Source organism: Mesocricetus auratus, unplaced genomic scaffold, assembly GCF_017639785.1.
Source record: "Mesocricetus auratus isolate SY011 unplaced genomic scaffold, BCM_Maur_2.0 Super-Scaffold_100006, whole genome shotgun sequence".
NCBI classification, from domain to species: domain Eukaryota; kingdom Metazoa; phylum Chordata; class Mammalia; order Rodentia; family Cricetidae; genus Mesocricetus; species Mesocricetus auratus.
Window position 1 is genome coordinate 10,802,774 of NW_024429190.1, and position 22,939 is coordinate 10,825,712.

The 22,939-nt window shown below is 48.0% G+C and overlaps 1 protein-coding gene across 3 annotated transcripts in view; it reads left to right on the forward strand.

Moving 5' to 3' along the window:
* Positions 1-9,193: 9,193 nt before the first annotated feature.
* Positions 9,194-22,939, forward strand: part of Kremen1 (kringle containing transmembrane protein 1) — a 73,068-nt gene continuing 59,322 nt past the window's right edge. For 2 of the 3 annotated variants that reach the window (XM_040746763.1, XM_040746765.1), the window contains exon 1: positions 9,709-9,847. In XM_040746763.1, the coding sequence (XP_040602697.1) occupies positions 9,757-9,847 (91 nt within the window). In that variant the 5' untranslated portion in view covers positions 9,709-9,756. Of the gene's footprint in view, positions 9,331-9,708; positions 9,848-22,939 lie in introns of those variants that run through there. The other variant, XM_040746764.1, reaches the window with a different exon arrangement.

Here is a 22,939-nt window from a genome sequence, read left to right on the forward strand (position 1 = left end):
GGTGGGTCAGTCTTAGAGCAGGGCGTTTGAAAAGGTTTGTCTTTGGGAAGGGTTTGCAAATATCTAAAGCCAGACAAGCAAACGTTCTTCCAAACCAGTGACTCCTGAAGAGATGACACCATGCTTGCCGGCTCCGGACAGTTACCATCTGCATTCAGCTCTGCTTGGTAGAGACGAGGCAGGGACAGGAAGCTGTGCTGGGGGTCCCTCTGTTTTCCTTCTCCTCCCCAGCTCCCCGCAGTGTCCCACAGTCTCCTTGTGTAATGCCAGCTAGACAGTGACCTGGAACTCATGAGCCTCCTGCCTCAGCTTTCTGAGTACTGGGATTACAGACATTTGCCACCATGCGCAGCATCTTCCCAATCACAAGTTTGTTTTTTCACTGCCTCCTTTCTTCCAGACATTTGTCCGCCGTTCAATGACAGAGGGACACAGCCACTCACATGGATGTCTCTTGAAACAAACCCCCCCCACCCCCAGCATTTGAACATCGGGCCTCAAACTTGCTAGAGAAGCGCTCTTATCCCTGACCTCTCCCTGCCCCACTCTTTATTTTTCTAAATAGTATTTTTTTTTACTTTATTTTATGTGCATTGGTGTGAAGGTGGAGGATCCCCTGGAACTGGAGTTATAGACAGGCGTGAGCTGCCACCCAGGGCCTCTGGAAGAGCAGCCAGTGCTCTTAACTGCTGGACCATCTCCCCAGCCCCATTTTAGTGGTGTTTTAAAGATGTATTGTGTGTGTGTGTGTATGTGTGTGTGTGTGTGTGTGTGTGTGTGTGTGCAAGTAGCCATGAAGGCTAGATGAAGACTCCAGATGCCTTACCGGCAGCTGTGAGCCATCATGTGGGTGCCAGGCGGCAAACTCAGGGTCGCAGGAGCAGCCGTCCTCTGAAGTGTGCGGCCCCTGTGCCAGCCCCGCACTCTACGGTGTGATCCCGCACCTCCTCTTTCTCAGCACAGCTCATCTTCAGTTGACTCAACCCTAAGGGTTCACCTCATTCTTCTTACTCCAACTCTTCGTAACTTCACTTGTGCTGTTTCTCCTGCACCAGTAAAGTTAGTGTTTCTGGACTATTCAGTGAAGGCCAGCTGCTATTCAAGCTCATATCATGAAATGCTACCCACAGTGACACGGGCGTGGGTGCTGCTACCACCCCTAGTTTGCAAAGGGAGAAACTGAAGCACAAGTTGTTAAAAGAAACAATGCCTCAGGCCCTATGACTAGGAAACCTACCCAAACTCTACAAAACCCTTGCTCTGGGCCACTCACAGTTGTCACTGTGACTCTGCCTTTTCTCTGTCTGGCCCATCTACCCACTGTCCCTGGGCTCAGGTCTAGTCCTATCTTGTCACAAGATTTCTCTAGGCTCAGAAATTGTAAGTTGGTATCCCAGATTCATCACTCAGCATGAAAGTGAATGCATACCTCTGAACTGTAATTTTCTCCTCCACGAGACAGGGGTAATAGTAATAACATCTCTAAAAGGATTGCCATGGGAACGAAGTGAAGCTATGTAGGGGGAGTTCCTTGCACGACTGCCCACAAAACGGGTGCCAATATATACTATTCTTGCACTAGGATTCCGAAGGAAGAAGTGGCACTTTTTGTCTTCAGGTGATACATACTGAATTGAGGGATATATCTATAGACAGTAGAGGACTCAACAATAGCTCAGAAGTTAAGAGTGCTTCCTGCTCTCCCAAGGGACCTGAGTTTGGTTCCCAGCAGCTCACAAACACCTATAACTCTGTGGAATCTGGTTCTTTCCTCTGACCTCATGGGCACCACACACACACACACACACACACATTCACACAAACACATGTATGCATAAATAAAGATATAAATGAATCTCTCTCTCTCTCTCTTTTTTTTTTTTTGAGACAAGGTCTTACCATATAGCCCTGCTGTCCTGGAACTCACTCTTGTAGACCAGGCTGGTCTCAAACTCACAGAAATCTCCCTGCCTCTGCCTCCCAAGTGCTTGGGTTAAAGTCATGCAACACTACCCCCAGCTTCAGATAAATCCTTTTTAAAAGAAAGTAGATACCGAGGGTCATCAAGATGGCTCAGTGAATAAAGATGCTTGCTGTCTGCCTGATAGTGCAGCCCTGCCGACCTGAGTTCAATTGCCAGATCCCACATAAGCTGGGAGGCGGAGACCTTTGATCTCTACACGTGCGCCGCTGCACACACAACACGCTCACATCCCATACACACTCATACAAACATACACATATGACAACAACAATAGCAAAGCAAATTTTAAAATAGGTAGTAGGGCTATTGAGATGGCTCAACAGGCAAGAATGCTTGCCCCTGTGCCTGGTGACCTGAGCTTGACCTCCAGGCCACACGGAGTAGAAGGAGAAAACTGACATCTGCAAGCTGTCCTCTGCCCTCCATACACATGCAGACACACATACATACACATTCTCAACCCCCTCTAGTCCCTGAGGTCCATAGTCTTAAGTGGTATGATCCAACATTTGGTATGATCTTCATCTCAGGTTTTCATATGAATTAATTTGGCTTACAAAGGTAGACAATGGGCCTCTTTAAGGTATTTCTGTCTGATGCAGTTTGGGTATCAAAGCCTCCCTCTTCTTGTCTCCCCTCCCCAACCCTCACCCCCACCTGGTGGCCTGCCACATGCTAAGTAAGTGCTTGACCCCTGAGCTATGTCCCCAGCTCCATAGCATCTCCTTTCTTAATTCATGCTTACTGAGTAGTCATTAGATTTTGAGTCACCTGACTGTGCAATTTTCTGGAATACTGTGTTTCTGGAAAATTCTTTGACAGATGACATTGGAAAGGGCAACTGTGGATACAGCAAGGAAAGCAGTTAGGCTCTCCGGAGATCCTTGCCTCACAGGTTGTTTAGAATAGTCAAATCCATCTCCAAATACTCTTTGTCCCGGTTCCTGGTGCCACAGTGAAGGTTTTGGTCTTTGGTATTATCATTTGGTCTGGGCAACGAGATCAATTTCATGGCAGTACCATTCTGAACACCACTGGCTTGACCTAATGGAATCTAGGTAGAGTTAGGCCTAGTTAGCGCTTGGGTGGGAGAGTTGGAGGCTGAGGGGGGAGGATGTCCACACCGCCTTGCTCCTGTCTGTCAGGCTCTGGGGGCCTTTTTAATGGTATCTGCTGAGTTCGGTCTAAATGGCCCTTGCTCCCCTCAGTTTGGAGCTGAGCTCCCTGACATATGCAAGTTCATGCTTCTTTTTGGGAGCTCATCTTCCCCTGATGCTCAGCCAAGCTTTCTTCCTTGTAATTTTAGCTCCTGTAATCTCTCTCTCTCTTCTCTTTAGTTTTTCTCAGCTCTTATTTTCTTTCTGGGAGAAAGTGAGCCTGCTTTTCTGAATTCTTGTCTTCTCCTTTATGGCTCCACCCTTCCAGCTCCAGCAGTATCCGCCCCCCTCCCGCCTCCTCGGTTGTTCTTACCCTGGTACACAGGCAGCAAACTCCCACACCCATATGGGGACACATCTGGGGTTCATGGTGCAAAAGGGCAGGAAAACTCGGGAGAGAACGTGGAGAGCCCTGAACTAGAACGCCATGGCTCAGAGCATGTGTGTGGATAACAGGCCATGGCTCAGAGCATGTGTGTGGATAACAGGCCATGGCTCAGAGCATGTGTGTGGATAACAGGCCTTGGACCTGAGATGGTAAGGGACACTCTGGTTACCCTGAAGCCACTTGCCCCCTGACTTTAAATTCAGGCTGCCTCCATTTCCTTATTTCCACCCAAATGTACCCACAGGTCACGCTTTGTTCCAGGGTCGGTCTTTCCCTTCCCTTACCCCATCAGAAGAGTGAATTCCCGACTCTCTTGAATTTCCTGTCACTAGACTTCCGAGCTAGGAGCCTGGGGAAGCAGGATCAGTAAACAATACAGTGCTGAGCCAGGCCTAAGTCCAGGAAACAACTGAGAGAATGATCTGGTGTTTGTTTGAAATGTTGAGAATGGGTACGTGTAGTTCAGTGGTGGAAGGGCATGTGCTTGATCCAGACAGACAGACAGACACTGAGTTATTTTATTCATCATGGAGTTTTGGTGAGATAGGACTTTGTATCCCAGGCTGGCCTTACCCTGCCTTACTTGCTCTACTCCCAAGTGCTGGGATTACAGATGTGTGTGCTGGGTATGGAGCCCACAACTTTATGCATTCAACACAAGCACCCCACTAATTGACCTATAGTCCCTCTCTCTCTCTCCCTCTCTCCCTCTCTCTCTCCGTGTGTGTGTGTGTGTGTGTGTGTTTAAAATTACATTGTTCATTCTGTGTGTCTTTATACATGTGTGTGTGCCCATGTGTTAGAAGACTTGAATGTGGAGGTCAGAGAACAATTAATTTTGGGGAGTCAGTTCTCTCTTTCTGCCATGTGAGTCCCAGTGATTAAATTCAGGTCCCTAGGCTTGGTGGCATATACCTTTCTCTGCTGAGGCATCTCATTTGTCCTCAGGGTCCTCCTTCATAACACTTGGGATAGGAGTTCTGTGGAATATGATCATAAGTATTGCAAATCACTTGGGAACTCCTTTAAAGACAACATCTCATGCTGGGCGTTGTTGGCTCATGCCTTTAATCCCAGCAGAGGCAGAGGCAGGTAGATCTCTGTGAGTTCGAGGCCAGCCTGGTCTACAGAGAAAGCTCCAGGACAGCCTCCAAAACAATACAGAAAACCCCTGTCTTGAAAAACAAAAACAAACAAACAAAAGACAACATCTCACTATGCAGGCCTTGATGGCATGGGACATCCTATGTTAGGCCAGGCTGGCTTCACACTTGAACAGAACTGCCTGCCTTTGCCTCTAGAGTTCTGAGCTGTAAGGTGTACACCACTATGCCTGACAAGTAAAATCTCTAGATGTTTGGGACCACACACCCTTGTGACAGTCTTCTGAGCAAAATCATTCCAATTGGTATTTTAAACACTAGACTGACTCAAACTCTACCAGCTTAGTAGGTCTCCCAAGAAGAGGCAAAGGACCTGATGAAAAGTGTAAGCAGGCAAACAAACTCAGACACCAGCATCTTCCTGAAAGCAAGGGGTACCATGAATGTCCTCATTCTTTCCATGAAATAAGGCTCCGAAACTCCCCAGGCATGCAAAGCATGGAAGTGAGCATCTGGGGCAGCTCCCTGCTGGAGGCCAGCGCCACTTAACTGAGCAAAAGACCTTGAGCCCTTAAGTGCCATGACCTAGACACACTCAGCTGTATTTTTAGCCTCCTGTACGATGTTTCCATCACCTGTGCTGGGCTTTTAGCTTCAGAGAAGGTGGGGGTGGGGAAGGCCAGAGGGACGTTTCTTTCTCACTGCAGCCCTGTGGCAGGAGCTCACAGGCTGAATCACACACACACACACACACACACACACACACACACACACACACACACACACGTCACTTTCACGTCACCTGTGTAGTGACAAAGATCCAGAGTGCTTAGAAAAGCCACAACCTTTTTGGGGATGGGGGTTCGAAAGAGGGTTTCTCTACGTAGCCCTGGCTGTCCTGGAACTAGCTCTGTAGTCCAGGCTGGCCTTGAACTCAAAGATTCACCTGCTTCTGCCTCCTGAGTGCTGGGGTTAAAGGTGTGCGCCACCACCACAGGGCTTTGAAACCTTTTTTTTTTTTTTGGTTTTACGAGACAGGGTTTCTCTGTATTGTTTCAGAGGCTATCGGTCCAGCCTGGCCTGGAACGCACAGAGATCCGCCTGCCTCTGCCTCCCAAGTGCTGAGATTAAAGGCGTGCGCCACCACCGCCCGGCTGAAACCATTTTTTAATGTCCTGCTGTCATCATCTTGAAATTCTTCTGTTATGTTTGAGACAGGCTCTCACTATTTGCCACTGAACACCCAACAATCCCTCTACCTCAGTAAGTCTGAACATAGGACCTCATATTTAGGGTTTCTCTTTGTAGCCCTGGCTGTCCTGGAACTCAGTCTGTAGATCAAGCTGGCCTCCTGAGTGCTGGGATTAGAGGCGGGCACACGCCACCATACCCAGCTAGGACCCTGCATTTTCCATACAAAGTGTAGAGATCATTTTTATTGTACCAAAGTCTAATGAGAAGTGGTGCAAAGGCAACTTTCTATACAGAGGATGGGCATAGTGGTCCAAAGCTATTATCACAAAGCCTGGACACCCTGGGTTGGCCAAAATAACCTTGTTTTGAATCTCCTGTGTGCTGGCCCCCTTCCTATTTTTTTCTCTCCAGCATCCCAGCTGATCAATGCAGTGTTTTGGGTGGAACCCAAGGACTCACTCACCTTAGGCAAGTGCCGTCTCTCCCCCAGCGGACGGCTTCCCAGCCCCAAGTGTGGCAGAGGACTGCCTTCTTTCAACAAATATTTAGGGTTAGGGTTGGAGACGTGACTCAACGGAGTACAGGCTTAACAAACCATTTTGTTTGTTTCTCTATAGTACTCGGGGTGTCTGAAATACCCACAGATGCTCACGTGCTCTAAACTTGGGCTGTCGGTGGCTTTGTCCTCAGCACTTCCCGTGGTCCTCACTGTGCATCTTTGTTTTGAGACAGACTGTCCTACAGCCCAGGCTGAGGATGACCTTGAAGCCTCTTGGTTCTCCTGCCTCTGCCTCTCCAAAGCTGAGATGGCAGGCGTGTGTGCCACCCACCTTGTTTATTTGGTGCTGGAGGTTGGACTCAGGTCTTTGTGCATGTTAGGTGAGCACTCTACTGAGCTACATTCCCATCCCATTATTTGTTGAAGGGGGACAGGCTCGCTTCAACGGAGAGTCTGCACCAGCGTCACCTGTTCACTTTCTTCGTCTTTGGTGGTAATTCTGCTCCTAGGGGTGAAAGCCAAGAGCATAGAGACCTCAGGTCTTTCTGCTTCCTTCCTTCCTTCCTTCCTTCCTTCCTTCCTTCCTTCCTTCCTTCCTTCCCTCCTTCCTTCCTTCCTTCTTTCCGTCCTTCCTTCCTTCCTTCTTTCCTTCCTTCCTTCCTTCCTTCCTTCCTTCCTTCCTTCCTTCCTTCCTTCCTTCCTTCCTTCCTTCCTTCCTTTCTTCCTACACAGGGTTTCTCCGTGTAGTTTTGTAGACCAGGCTGGCCTCGGACTCACAGAGATCCACCTGCCTCTGCCTCCCTGTGCTGGGATTAAAGGCGTGCGCCACCACTGCCAGGCAGGTCTTGCTGGAGGAATGAAAAGGCTGGGGTTTGTGTTGCTTTCCCTGAGGAGGCATGAACAAACACCCTGCCCTAAATTTAGCACCAACAGCAGACAATAGAGACTCCACCCAAGCCCAGTTTTGTGAACCGATGAATTAATTTATTGGGCTTTCCTACAGGAACTTGGGGGACTCAAAAGCAGGCATCTCACTAAAAAAAAAAAAAAAAAAAAAAGAGTCTTTCCTCCTACCTAGAGGAGCAGCCTCTGAGGAGCAGCCCTGTGGAACGCTGCCTTCAGCCTGCCTTCCACCACCGTGTGCCCTCTCATCTTCCAGGATCACAAGTGCCTGGGACAGGTGAGGATCCTGTGACACTCACTCCCTTCCTCTAGAGCGGGTGTTAGCAGCCGGCCGTGGTTGCCACAGACTAAGCGATAATCTTACTGCCCTTTCCTTTTGCCACTATGGGCAACAGCGCTCTCTGCTCGGAAACGACCAATACTCACGATTCTTGTTAGGCCCCGAGTAAAAAAGCTTATACAACAGTCCCACGCGTGGGACATGGAGGCTGTGTCCTCGCTAGCAGGTGGAGGGTGTGTCCCCCGGGGTGGTGGGGGCGTCCACTCAGGAGCACCGAGGATTCTTGAATTCGGGAACGACAGGGAAAACAAACAGTTGAACAAGATTCTTCTTGCCACAGCTCTGGGTCATGTGGGTGGAGAGGGACAGAAAGGCAGGCGCCTCGTGGGAGGTAGCTGCGCCCTCGGGGCCGGCTCTGGGAGCTACCTCCTGAGTGTGTAAGGCAGGCAGGGCGCAGGCCCCGCGAGAGGGCGAGGGGCACAGGGGTGGGCGGACCCCTGCAGGCCAGGGGATCCCGCGGGGGCCAAGACCGCTCAGCCCTGCCTCAGGGCACAGCGCGAGTCTGCACAGGAGGGCAGATGTTCCCGCTGCCTAGCAGGGCGCAGGCCCGCACTTGCCAGCCCGGGACCAAGGACTTGAAAGCTCCCAGCGCGCAGCCCGGACCTGTCCCGCCGGGCGGGCGTCACCGTGGCGTTTTAGGAGAGAGCAATAGGAAAATCCCCACTGCCTCGGGGTGTGAAGAGGAGGAAGGAGATTCGAGATACGGGGAAAGAAGGCCCTGCCTCGCGCAGGCCGAGAGTTTAAGCCACCAGCTCTCTGGGACCCCAGTCTCCCTTCTGCAGGAGACACAGAGCCTGCCTGGTGGAGTTGAGCTCTTCAGTTGCTTGAACCTCGAGGTCTTTTATTGTTCCTATTTTGCCGATGGGTTGAGCAAAATACAATATATGTATAGTGTCATCCACTTCTTGCTAATTAAAAATAATTTGACTGGGAGTGGGGGCGCACACCTTTAACCCAGCACCTGGGAGGCATCGGCGGAAAGATCTCTGACTTCGAGGCCAGCCTGATCTACAGAGTTCCAAGCCAGCTAGGAGTGCATAGTGAGACCCCGACTTAATCAAAATAGTGATAAAACAACAACAACAATAGTACTATGAAACCGGTACCATGGCTCAGCAAGTAAAGGCAATTTTACCAAGTCTGAGGACCTGAGCTCGATTTCCAGGACCCACATGGTACAAAGAGAACCTACTCCCTCAATTGGTCCTCTGACCTCACCTGTGCACCACGCACATACACATACATAAACAAAATAATGCTTATGTGTGTATGTATATTTTACCCTCTGTGTAACAGCCCTGGATGTCCTGGAACTCGCTTTGTAGACCAGGCTGGCCTCTAACTCAGAGATCCACCTGCCTCTGCCTCCTGGGAGCTGAGATTAAAGTCAGGTGCCACCACCAGCCGGCTATAAATAAAACGTTTTAAAAGAACATTACGTTGCCCTGCTTGACCCAGTATGTGATGGGACTGTATACAAGGCTCAGGATGCTGTCCCTTTACGAGCTGCAGCACTTGGCAAGGAGAAAGAATTCCACGTTTACTGAGCTCCTGCTGTGCGTGAGTGGTTTCCATGCGTCATCTCACTCTGTACAGCCGCCTTGTGGAGCAGATGGTGTCGACATTCCACTTAGCAGAAGGGAGCCCTGCGACCAAGTGGGATACGAATTTGGTTAAGAACTCCAAAGCAAGCTTTGGCTAACCACGACCATGCTCTGGTTACTACCGCAGCGGCGGAGCCCGCGCGTGGGCCACGACTCAGGTAAGAGTGGAGCTGGGGTCACTGGGCGCCCGGCCTGGGTCAACCCCGCCAACCCTCAGCGCGGGGACTCGGAGGCAGGGCGGGGGCGGGGGCGGTGAGCGGGGTCCCGCCCTCACCTGTGGACGCCACACCTCCAGTGGCCACGCCTAGCGGCCCGTAGGGGCGGGGCCGGGGCGGGCGGGGGCGGGCTCAGGGGCGTGAGTGGCAGGCGGCGGGGAGGGAAGCGCATGCGCAGTCGGACCCGATCTGGAGCCTCGCAGGAGACGGGCGGCGGGGCGGTGCTGAGGAGGGCGGGCCGGGGCGGGTCGCCCAGCCGGCCTGGGCGGGGCGACGCCGAGCTCCGTCCTGCTCCCATGGCCGCCCCCGGCTCCCGGTGCTGCCCCCCTCTGCCCCGGGCCGCGCCCGGGGGTCCCGCACTGACGGCCCATGGCGCCGCCCGCCGCCCGCCTCGCGCTGCTCTCCGCCGCCGCGCTCACCCTGGCGGCCCGGCCCGCGCCCGGCCCCCTCCCCGGCCCCGGTGAGTGAGACCCCGGCCCCCCCACGCCCGCTCTCCCAGCCTCGCGCGTGGACCCGGCGGAACGCGACGCCTGGGCTCCTGTCCCGGCACGCGGCGTGGACGCTCGCGCTCCGTTCCCAGGACTCTGTCCCGCACGCCGGCTTCGAACTTCCCGGGGACTCAGTTCACAGCTTACGGGAGGGGAGGAGGGGAGGGGAGGGGAGGGGTGCGTGCCGTCCGAGGTCGCCCGTGCCGAGTGCAGACTACGCCGAGCCCCGCGTCCTGCTTCCCAGGCCGAGTCCGCCGCGCGGTCCCCCGCCCCGAGGTGGTGCCCTCAGCCGGGGCAGAAGCCGGGACTCTGCTTAGTTTCCGCACGCCCTTCCTTGCCGCAGAGCCCCTTCTCGGGTGGAAGATGAGGTGTGAGGATGTTGTCTGGCCCAGTTCAGTTTGCGGGTGGTTGGGTGCAGAGCATACGCTGGTGAACCTGCCGCTGGGTCTCCACCCTGAGCCTCAGATTGTGATGTTGCAAAGACAAGGTTTTGTTGGTGAAAGAAAACTCCGAGTTGCTTTGTTTTCTTGCCAACTTGTATTAGAGAAAAGGCTGAGACTTATTTTCTGTGTGACTTTTAAGCCTAACTTTGAGCTCTGTGAACCTCGGTTACTAGATCTGTAAAAGGGAGTATGGTGGTAACTCACTCCCGTGCAGAGAGTTGGTGAACACTGAATGATAGATACACTGTAAGCAGCGTGCGTGGAGTGTACCACCCTATACAAAGGCTGTCAGTAAACATTTAAATAACCCTTTTTATAGTGTTTCCCAGCTCTCTAGAGACTAGACACCTGGTTTACCCTGGGAATACTTTGAGTTTCTGATATGATGAATCCTGACAAAAGGGCAGAATGAAGGGTTCCCAACAACCCAGACCTGAGGCTCAGTAGAAGTGGTTTCTAGGTGATAGTTGCCTTCTGTGGGACTTCTATGATTTGCCCACTTCTCCTGTTTGTAGTGTGTGAGCAAGGAGGGGGGGACGTTCCTAGAGCCAGGACGTGTCAACATAACTGTAACCTAGTAACCCCTTAGCTCCACTTTGTCATCTCTGTTCAGAATTTGATGTACTCTAAGGGGAGAGACGTTCGGGTGGAAATAAGCCAGTCTCCCTTCTGGAAAAGGCACAGAAATAGAGCTCCGAAAAGGTTGTGAACCAGTTCTGCCCGTGCTTGCTGGGAGGCGGCATGTGCTAGGCACCTTTGCCTTGCTAGGGCTGATGCAGCTGCTCTTGGGTAAAGTCGGTATGCTTTTATTTAGGAGTCTTGGGTATGGACAAATACAAGGCTGTTGTGAAACAGTCTGTGCTAAGTAATTCAAACTCTCATCAGCCCGGTTTCTTAGCTACGTCAGTGCTTTTGTGACATTTCCCCTCTGGTTCCAGAAGCAGTTTCAGAGACATACCACATGGTTTTTCAGCATCACATCAAGAGCCTAGTCACTAGTTTGTTAAATCCTTTCCAATTAAAAAAATGCTGTACACTGAGAATATGCCAAACTTACCATTTCATATTTTGTGATATTGTAATTTTCTCTAAAATTTTGTGGATGGAAAAAATTATTCCAATACTTATATTCTGTACCACTTTGTAATATTTAAATTACTGGTGGTTCACATTTTTGAATGCTGACTTTATGAAAACAGTTAGCTCATTCCCCTTCAGTGTTATTCTAATTATAGTGTGTAGCCAACCCCAAATGATCTCCTGTCTCTCCATTCTTCTTTTGACATGCTTTCTCTTCTTTCACTACTGATAAGAAGGAAGACAGAGGTTAGTGGTAGAGTCTTCTCCAGCCTCTCACCATCCTCCCCTGCCTTCTCATCTGTAACATGTCCTAGCAGCAAATAGTATGTAGTGCTATAAAATCTGGGTTTGGTTACCTGCAGGGTCTTCACACTCTATAGCATATAGTCTCTTGGCTCATAGGCAAATAACTTAGATGTTTAAGATAGCAGTGAGTTCTTTTATAAATCTTTCTTCCTTTCTTTCTTTTTCTGAGACAGAGTTTCTCTATGTAGCCTTGGCTGTCCTAGGACTCACTCTGTAGACCAGGTTGGCCTCAAACTCTGAGATCCCCCTGCCTGTGCCTCCTGAGTGCTGGGTTAAGGGTGTGCACCACAATGCCCAGCCCTTTTATAAATCTTAAAGCAACAAAGTATTGCCTATAGGTTCACTGCTAATCAACACAAGTTGGCGTTCTCAATATGGTTATTAATATGCTCAGAGTTTAGTGTAGGTGGACCAAAAGCAAAACGATAAAGGCAAACTTACCCAAATTGGGAATTTTGGTAGTAGGCAGTATACCATCTTTAGTTTAGAATCTAAAAACTTTAAAGTGTTATTTTTTGGCAGTTTTGAACATGGGGACATAATGTTCTGAATGGGGAGGTCAGAGTACTTTTAGGAGTCATTCTTTCTGTCTACCCTGGGTGTTCCAGAGATGGAATTCAGATTGCCAGGCTTAATTCAAACACCTTTACCTTCTGAGCCATCTTGATGGCCTCTAGTTTAGAATTTTTGAGCCTGGAACTCTACCTGAGGCTCCTGACCAAGACAAAACAGTAAGTGATTTGTGCTTTGAGGGCCATAGACAGGCACAGTTGCAAACACTTACCTCCAACTGTGTAGGCCAAAGTAGTCATAGACAAAATGAACTGGCATTGCTATTTTTTTTTTTTTTTTTGGTTTTTACGAGACAGGGTTTCTCTGTATTGTTTCGGAGGCTATCGGTCCAGCCTGGCCTCGAACGCACAAAGATCCGCCTGCCTCTGCCTCCCGAGTGCTGGGATTAAAGGCGTGCGCCACCACTGCCCGGCTTGGCATTGCTATTTTTGTTTTTGTTTTTATTTTTGTTTTCTAAGACAGGACCTCACTATGTAGATCTGGCTGTTGATACTATATAGACCAGGCTGGCCTTGAACTCACAGATAGCTGCCTGCCTCTGCCTCCCAAAGGTGAGAACAAAGGTGTGCACCACCACACCTGAATGCTTTGCTGTGTTCTAGTAAAATTCTTTGGACATTGAAATTTGTATCTCTATAAATCGTATTTGCATGTTATAGTATATTGTAATTAAAAACTTACATAACTAATGGTAAGTTAGTTTATGGGTCACAATTTGGCTCACAGGCTATACTTGTATAGGTCCGTGTGAACCAACTTTTACATGTTTATTGATCTGGAAAAAGCAGCAAAGAGGTTGCTTTTAGTGAATGGATGAACCTCTTACCATTTACTGTGAATTAACTTTTACAAACATATAGGAGTTGGGCATAGTGATGATGCAGCTGTACTCCCAGGTATTTGGGGAGTTGGGGTAAGAGAGTAGTTTGAGGCTAGCAGCCTGCCTGTGCAGTGTAGTAAGCCCCCCAATAAGCAAGGAGGAAATGCTAGCTAAAATGGTAAATTCCATATTTTACCATGATTTAAAAAAAAAAGATACAACTGGGAAAAGCTTATATACATATATTTCAATCATTAATAACTGGATATTTAGTGTGATTCAGTGCACTGCTTAAGGAAATAATTGCTACCTCAGAACCGACCCCTGGTTTGTTCAGTCAGCCATGCCGGCAGATGTTGCTTGAGACAAACTGTTGAGAGATTTTCTGTTTTGCAGAGGAAAGCCAGGCAGCAGGTGGCACCAGCCCTGAGACCTAGAGAAACAGCCAAGGGGTGGGGGTGGGGCGGAGACCAAATTCCTGTCACTTCCTACGCTATTGGGTTTTACTTCCACACTTCGGTTGTAGCCTTAAAACAACACTGTGCTTTGAATATCTGTTTCTTTTTAATTAAAGAATTCTGAAAAAAGCAAAGTGAAACACTGAGGCATAGCAAGCTGTTTGTGTTTGTACTTATGGGCAGCTAATGGGAAGTGCTTGGGAGAGACCAGAAGTTGGTGTCTGTAGCTTCTATCTGAGGTTTTATCTCCCGAATAAGGCCGCATCAGGGATGGCGCTTCCCACAGCACCCGCTGCACAGGTTTAGAGGGGAGAGCTCTTCTTCCGTCTCCGTTTGGCAGATGCACACCTGACTGACTCAGGGTGCAGCCTCTGCATGGGTGAGAGGGATGACTGGCCTTGCTTCCGTGCTGTTTGACCTTGACATTTGCTCTAGAACCCGGAAGTATTCTTTTAGGTAGAGGGGGCACTGAGGCCCAACAATTTCCCCCCTTTCTTGTTGTCAGTCTTCCTCCCAAGATTCTGTCTTTCCCCTCAACCGTAGCCTCTTAAGACAGACCGTCTGTACTCAGCCAGAACAGGGACAGGCGAGGGGCCATTGTAGAGTGTCATTCTGCAGAAGTTTGCCTTGACCTCCAAGGAAACCTCTTTCTCCTGTTCTGGCCTCCTTGTAGAAAAGTACCTCCTTAGGCTGCCCTTGTACCTGCTTGAAGAGGAATGAAGCTGAGGGCACTTTATACGCTGGCCATCCTACAGGCAGAGTTTGCAGTGTCCCTTTTATGCCTGCAGTAGGGTCCTCTGGGGGCTTCTCCCCTGCTAGGGCCAGCTTCCAGTTTCTCCTGCCACAGTTTAATCCCTGGCACACAACCAAAGCATTAAACTTTTATTGTCCAATTTACCACAAGGGTGAGGCCCTGTTCCTAGTGGGCTGAGGAGGCTGTGGCCGCTTCCAAAACCCGAGTGTCATACCACATTAGTGACTGCAGACTGAGGGCTGGATTGCTTTTAGTTTGGTTAGATTCTTGGTCAGAACCAGAAAAGTATACTCACACTCAGAGCTTTAAAGCCAGGAAAGAGTAAAAACAGCATAGGCCGTTTTTAAAGATGATTCATAATGGTGGTTGCCATCAGCCTGCATGAGGACCCTGCGTGGTTTCTTTTTATCCTCAGAGTAGATACATTATGGTGTTTGTAGCTTTCTTAGTATCCAAAATCAAATAACAACATGGCAGCCAAGCAGCTCTCTTCTGGAATAGTAGGCATTGCTAGCCAATCCCATCATAGTATGTAAATTACTTGCTGCTGTTCAATCTATAAAAATTCATCTTCAAAGAAAATTACTGGGCTGGTAAAAATATTTTTAATAATGACCACAGAAGTCATATTTATTTTTCTTTGATGTTCTTCCGAAGAATCTTCTGGTTCTAATCAGTTTGTTCCCACATAAAATACAGTGGAAATCTACAATAATAAAATCCCCATTTCTCTGTCTATGGGGAGATAAACAGGGCGAGGACTGTCTTCTTCGGGGGCTTTCCCCTCGCCTTGCCCCAGACTCAAAGCCTCTATTACTGGTGGGTGTTTTGGCATCAGTTAAGGGCCTTCAATCCTGCCCTCCCTCCATGTTTTGCTCTTTCATTAAAGTGTTTCTGTTGTCTAATTATATCCTTTCAATCAAATTAGAGACTGCAGCATCTGGTGAGGGCTCTAACTGCTGCCATCTGCACCTCCAGTATACAGGCCTTTTCAGCTGAGAATCACTCAACTTCCAAATGGCAGGAAGAGATTTGGAAAAAGTTCAGTTGGAGGGGAGGTTAACATAAAAAAAGAGGCTCTTCAAAGGCTGGTGCACTGTCCTGCCGGCTGTGATGTGTGCTTGGTTATTCAGGGCATCATTGGCTTGGCTCACCCAAGGTTCTTCCTAAGCGCTTCTGGCAGCTGAAGGGTTCTAATTGTCTTAGCTGAAGTGACCAGTCTTTCTCCTCCCTGTTATGGTTTTGGAGGGCCCCAGTAGAGCTGAGAATGTCTCCCTTGAGAATGGTCTTTTGTTGTATGATCACTGGTTAATGGATGTGACTGACACTTTCTCTTCATTTGGCCATTTCTTCTAACTCAGTGACTTCAGCAGAAGGGAATTTTGCTTCCTAGGAATAGTTTGTAATACTGAGACACAGTTTTTAAAATTGTTACATGGGGGATGCTATCACTGTCCAGCAGTTTGAAGCCTGGGTGCTTCTAGACATGATTACAGTCCCGTACACCTGTCTGTAAAGAGGAAAATCCCGGTCTTAGCAGGGTCATTATTCTGTCTTCTCATTGTGACCTAAGAGTGGCTACTCACATATCATTTTTATCTGTCCTGAAACTGGCTATGTAGACCGGGCTGGCCTTGAACAGGAGTTCTAAGAAATTATTCAGTAGTTGGATTAGGGGTAGGGAGAAAAATTGCATTTATTTGTTTGTTTCTCATTTCCAGAGGTAGAACTCAGGACCTTGCATAGGCTAGACAAGTGCTCTGTCACCGTGCCTCACCCTAGCCCCTACGTACATTTATTTGAAATTCAGATGTCACAAGCACCTTGTGCTTCCATTTCCTGAGCCTTGGACCCTACTCCGAGATCTGTGAAACCCAGCATGTGACTTTCAACCTTGGACAGTCAGAGTCATTCTCTTGGCCACACGTCCACCTTCTTGCTGCTCCCATGTCCAGGGATGACAGCATGCCGATCCTCCTCCCTGGTATAGATCACAACTGGCCTGAGTCCCTCCTTCAGCTCTAACCCTTCTCCCTGGCCAGCGTTTGTGAAGTATGACTCTTGAGTTGGAATTTTGTGTCCTGATCCACCCGTGTGCTGGTGTCTCTCCCTAGGACTTGTTTGTCCCCATGCCAGATCACAGAAGCCAGTGATGCGATCCAGAGATAGCCTGTCCACCTGGCAATTAGCCCCTCCTCGGGAATCTGCCAAAGGGAGCTGCAACACCCAGAGCCTGACTTCCCTGGAGTAAGGACCACACCCCCAGGACTCCATTATTGGAGAACTGACTTCCCTGGAGTAAGGACCACACCCCCAGGACTCCATTATTGGAGACCTGACTTCCATGGAGTAAGGACCTCCATTATTAGAGAACTGACTTCCCTGGAGTAAGGACCACACCCCCAGGACTCCATTATTGGAGAACTGACTTCCCTGGAGTAAGGACCACACCCCCAGGACTCCATTATTGGAGAACTGACTCCCATGGAGTAAGGACCACACCCCCAGGACTCCATTATTGGAGAACTGACTCCCATGGAATAAGGACCATACCCCCAGGATTCCATTATTGGAGAACTGACTCCCATGGAATAAGGACCACACCCCCAGGACTCCATTGTTAGAGAACTGACTTCCATGGAGTAAGGACCACACCCCCAGGACTCCATTGTTAGAGAACTGATTCCCATGGAGTAAGGACCACACCCCCAGGACTCAATTATTAGAGAACTGACTCCCAGGGAGTAAGGACCACACCCCCAGGACTCCATTATTGGAGAACTGACTTCCATGGAGTAAGGATCTCCATTATTAGAGAACTGACTCCCATGGAGTAAGGACCACACCCCCAGGACTCCATTATTGGAGAACTGACTTCCATGGAGTAAGGACCACACCCCCAGGACTCCATTATTGGAGAACTGACTTCCATGGAGTAAGGACCACACCCCCAGGACTCCATTGTTAGAGAACTGACTCCCATGGAATAAGGACCACACCCCCAGGACTCCATTATTGGAGAACTGACTCCCATGGAATAAGGACCACGCCCCCAGGACTCCATTATTGGAGAACTTTCTGATCATCTGACATTAAAAATAGGTCACAGACAAGTGCTGATAAAACTCGTCTGGATTTAATCTATTTTTAGTCCAATTGAGAGCTTTAGACAGTGCAAAATAGGGTTGCTAGGGGCTCGGGATGTAACTCACTGGGTGGATCACTTGCCTAACATGAGTGAAGTCTTTTTTTTCTCTCTCGAGACAGGGTTTCTCTGTGGCTTTGGAGGCAGTCCTGGAACTTGTTTTGTAGACCAGGCTGATCTCAAACTCACAGAGATCCTCCTGCCTCTGCCTCCCAAGTGCTGGGAATAAAGGCGTGTGCCACTGTTGCCCAGCTTGAATGAAGTCCGGATTGAAGCCTGCAAAGTAAAAAAGAAATAGGAATTGCTCATGATCATGAGGCAAGGTATAGATGTGACCAGGTGTTTCCTGCTTTAAATAAACTCAGAATATAAAAATGTCTCATCAGTTGGCAAAGTGTTTGTTTATTCCCAGCACTAAATAGAACATACTTCATCAGCACATGCCTGGAATCCCATCAGGGAGATCAGATGTTCAAGACCATCCTCAGTGACTTTAAGTTCAAGACCAGTCTGGGCTGCATAAGACTGTCCTTAAAAGACAAAAGGGCACGGGGGTGACTTTATCATCTATTTATTTATTTGTCCGCTTGTTCATAGACAGGGTCTCGTGGAGCCTAAGCTGGGCTTGAACGATAATTTTCTGACCTCTGATTACTGAATGCTGGGTTATAGGTATTCATCCTCAAGCCTGTTTTATTCATTGATGGAGAGAGACCCAGAGCTTCATGGATGCGGGACAAGTGTTTTACCAACTGAGCTTCATCCTCAGTTTTAGTTTCTTTTTCTGACATAATGTGTCAGTGTGTGTCAGAGGCTAGCTTTATGTTTGCAATCCTCCTGTCTTGGACTTCTGAGTGCTGGGGTGACAATCCTGGGACAACAAGGCCTGGCAGCGTTTTTTGTTTATTAGTTTTGTTTTTTAATTAGTAAATATTTGACTTTTGAGTACTTGATTTACACAGAACTTCCTGGAACTTCTCAGAGGTGATTGCTAGAAAGTCAGAAGGCTAGTAGTCCACAGACAAAATTGCCGGGCAGTGGTGGTGCATGCCTTTAGGGAGGCAGAGGCAGGTAGATCTTTGTGAGTTCGAGACCAGCCTGATCTACAGAGTTCCAGGACAACCTGTTACAGAAAAACCCTGCCTCAAAAACCCAAAAAGGGAGGAGGGAGGGAGGAGGGAAGAAACAAGCAAGCCGGGTGCTTGCTTGTATAAGAGACTCCCCAGCTGTGCATGCATTGCCTGCCTTCTTTTCACAGACAAACAAAACCAACTCTTTATGAACCCTCTTTTTTTTCTTTTGCCCAACACAGGGTTTATCTGTGTAGCTCTGGTTTTCCTGGAACTCACTCTGTGGACCAGGCTGGCCTTAAACACAGAGATTTCACCTGCCTCTGCCTCCCGAGTGCCGGGATTAAAGGTGTGTGCAAACCACCTGGCCAGTTGTAGCGGAGTCAGAGTTAGGCTGTTGGGTTTAGTGGTAGAGTGTGTGCTTTGCAGTTCAGGGCTTGGCTTCAGTTCCTAGCAGAAAAAATAAAACATGGAAGTAGGCAGATCTGGGAAATGGAACTCTGTGGTGAGGTGGAGCATTGAAAATGGTTGTTTTTTTACTTTTGATGGGGATGGTATTGAGATAGGGATTCATGTATGGGGAATTTTCATAGCTGAAGAAGATCTTGAGTTCCTGATCCTCCCATTTCTGTTTTCAGTGACAGATGAACACCACTTCACCAGGTTATTTTTGAGTCATTTTGTAGCATCCAGTAGCCTTAAATTCATGTCTTATCTTCCCAAAAGCTGAAATCACACGTGTGAGCCACGGTGGTAGACTGGTTGCCTAGCATTTGAGTGCTGCTTTAGATTTCCCTTGGGAAACATGAACAGTATCTGTTTTTCCCATTAGGGTACTAGGAACAGTTTCTTCAAGCCCAAGTTGGAGAACCAGTGAGTTTATTGGGCTTATATATGGGAGTGTAGGTGACCCCAAAAGAACTGTACTACAGTCCCATTCCAGCCAAGGCTTGTCACCTCTCAAAGCTGCACGCACGGAGACCCCCTCTTCAGTTAACCTTCCACCTCCCATGGACTCGCACACAAGTGCAGCTGGGCTAGAATTGCATGCAGTTCTTCTGTGAAGGGATGTCAACAGGCCCAGGCTGGTGAGGGTGTCTTGCAGTTAATCACAGCTGCTCTGAGTAAGGTCATAACAGTCATGTCAGACATGGAGCAGTGTGTCACAACAACAGTGGATACCCTGAGCTGCATCCCCCAAACAGAACAAAAAGGCAAAAGCTGAGAAGCTCACCAGTGTCCTGCAGGAGTGTGACCCCGCCTCTTCTGGTACCAGACCGGCAGGAACTTACCCTCTGTCTTCTTGAGGGTTTTGTTTTGTTTTGTTTTAAGAGTAAACTGAGACACTGTCCACCAGAAAGCGGAATATGTCATGTTTTCTGTTTCCGTATGTGAGAAACATTCACAATTAGACAGGGTATCTATAGATAAATACCTCAAGTAGTAGTACATTGTAGTACTCACATGTTACATGGGTAAACAAATGGCTCATAGCATCAGTCAAGTAGGCCCATGTAGCACACTGTGGTACTCACACGTTACATGGGTAATAAATGGTTCATGTCATCAGCACATGATAGGATGTGTCCTGTTGGCCCTGACAGTAAAGGCCCTCAAGGAATCTTGTGGTTAATGAAACGTTTTAGGACTCTGATGAGTGGGTAACGTCTTATTACCCTTTAATCTGTGCTGCTAAGTGAGTGCAGAAACTGTCTGGGTTAAGGATGCACTGATAGCGAGTATACTTACTTAGCATGTGTGAGGCTCAAGGCTTCCAACCCAACACCAAAAAGACGAGCACTGAACAGAAGGCCAGCTATCTTTTGTGTATCAGAGAGGTGATTATGTGTATTCACAATGTCCTAAACCAGTGGTTCTCAACCTGTGGGTCATGACCCCTTTGGGGGTTGTATATCAGATATTTACATTGTGATTCATAATAGTGGCAAAATTCAGTTATGAAGTAGCAATGAAATAATTTATGACTGGGGGGGTCACCACAAACATGAGGAACAATATTAAAGGGTCATAGCATGAGGAAGGTTGAGAACCACGGCTCTAAATGGTAAGTAGAAATTCCTCAAGCACTACTGCATATTCATGGTGGCTGTTCCCAGAAAAACACATGTTCACAGCAACACCCATAGCATGTTTCCCAGTGGGCACTGCCTGGGTGGGAGGAAAACTACTCCAGATGAGAGCCAGATGGGACAAAGTGTCATCCAAACCACCTTCTCTGCTTTAACAGTTAGTTCTTAAAAACTCTTCTTGTTTGTTCATTCATTCATTTTTGCCTATGGAGCCCTGACTATCCTGGAATTTATGTGGCTCCTCCTGCCTCTGCCTCCTCAGTGCTTGGGATTATAGGTGTGTGTTGCCATTCCAGTTTCATTTTAGAAAAATTTAAATTATATTTGTGTGTGTGTGTGTGTGTGTGTGTGTGTGTGTGTGTGTGTGTGTGTGTGTGTGTGTGTGTGAGAGGGGGGGGAGGGAGGGAGGGAGGGAGAGACAGAGAGAGGCTGAGCTGCTCCAGTGCTTGAATAGGAGGTGGAATGACAGCTTGTTAGAGTTGATTCTGTCCTTCAACCATGTGGGATCTGAATGTCAAACTTAAGTTGTTAGTCTTAGCTTCAGTTTTCTCTACCAACTGAGCCAATTCACCAGTCCTCAGCTTCATTTCTAAATTTTTGCTTAAGAAATAATAAGACCCTCTCTATGACATCTGAATTTAGCCCCAGGCCCTCTGCTTACCATAGGCTGTTTTTCTTGGAATGGCCTTTTACATAATTCAATATTTTATCTCTTTTTTATTTTATTTTATTTTATTTATTATGTATACAGTCTTCTGCCTGTATGCCAGCAGAGGGCACCAGATCTCATTCAAGGTGGTTGTGAGCCACCATGTGGTTGCCGGGAATTGAACTCAGGACCTCTGGAAAAACAGTCAGTGCTCTTAACTGCTGAGCCATCTCTCCAGCCCCAATATTTCATCTCTTATAGAGAAGACTAAATTAGAGGTTCAAATAAAAGAATTCATGCTCCCCTTCCAGAAGTTTACATTCTTAGGCTGGTATTGACATCTCATGTCTATAACCTCAGCACTCAAGAAGGTGAGGCAGGAGTTTGATAGCCTATGCTACATAGTGAGTTTCAGGTCAGCCAGGACTACATAATAGGACTCTGTCTCATATATGTATGTATGTATTATGTATGTGTGTATATATATGTGTGTGTATGCGCATATATTTCAGCTAAAATAACATTGGGAAGCATGGTCTTTTCTTTCTGTTACTTTGATGATGTATGTGTAAGCATGTGTGCTGGAGATTGAACCAGGGCTTCTGAACATGCTTAGAAGGTGCTCTACCACTGAGCCACACCCCCAGGTCTCTGTTACTGTCTTTAAGACATTGTCTTCTTAAATGAAAAAGAAGCCCTGAAAGGTATTTTAATAGAAAAGCTACTGATGCCTGAAAAATTACAGTGATTGTTTATGTGCTTACTCTACTTTGGGAAGAAGTACAGCTTGTCCTATGTTCACTTTGCAAAGTTAATGTGTAATCCAAGAAATAATAATACGTGAATGATCGTCTGGAGTTTAGATGGCTGCAAACTTGGCTGGTTGAGTTTATGGTTCTTGACAGGCAGTGCAAACCATTTATCTTGGTGTCATTTTCTTTTAATTCTAGTGACTCTCAATATGTGCTGCATGTCCCCTTACTGTCCTCTCTCCTATAAATCTGATAACCTCCCTCCACGGGAGTACAGAGATCGGTGCTCTGGGGAGCAGCTGGGCAAAGCTGAGAGGGGTCCTGTTGTAGCTGCAGTGGCATTTTATGGGGGACAGTTGGAAACCACTGCATTCACAAGCTCACGTACTCTTAACTGCCCACGGTGCTCTGGTAATCAAAAGACAAAAGGGCTGTTTGCCTGGCAGCACAAGCTTGGAATACGTTCCCTCAGGTACCACTTTAGCTGACACTCCTCAGAACAGCAGGTGCTGTAGGTACATTTTATTATACTGTCAGGCTTTCCTCTAAATAATAAGAGTTTTTGTAGTTCTATAAATTATCCATCTACCAAATTTCATAGATATTTTTAGAATAGAAAGGCTGGCAAGATGGTTCTGTGGGTACTTGCCGCTAAGCCTGATGACCTGATTTTTAATCCCTGGAACCCACAAGGGAAAAATAGAGAACCGAGTGACAGGCTGTCTTCCAGCCGTCACACACACCACACTCATGAACACGAACACAGAATAAATCAATAAAACTGCAGTTAAAAAAGGCTCAGAAGGTACTCTCATCAGAAATGTTCTCTGGTGTCTTGTTTTAAACACTGGAGTTGGGGTTGGGGAGATGGCTCAGAGGTTAAGAACACAGGCTCTAGAGGACCGGAGTTCAGTTCCCAGCAAC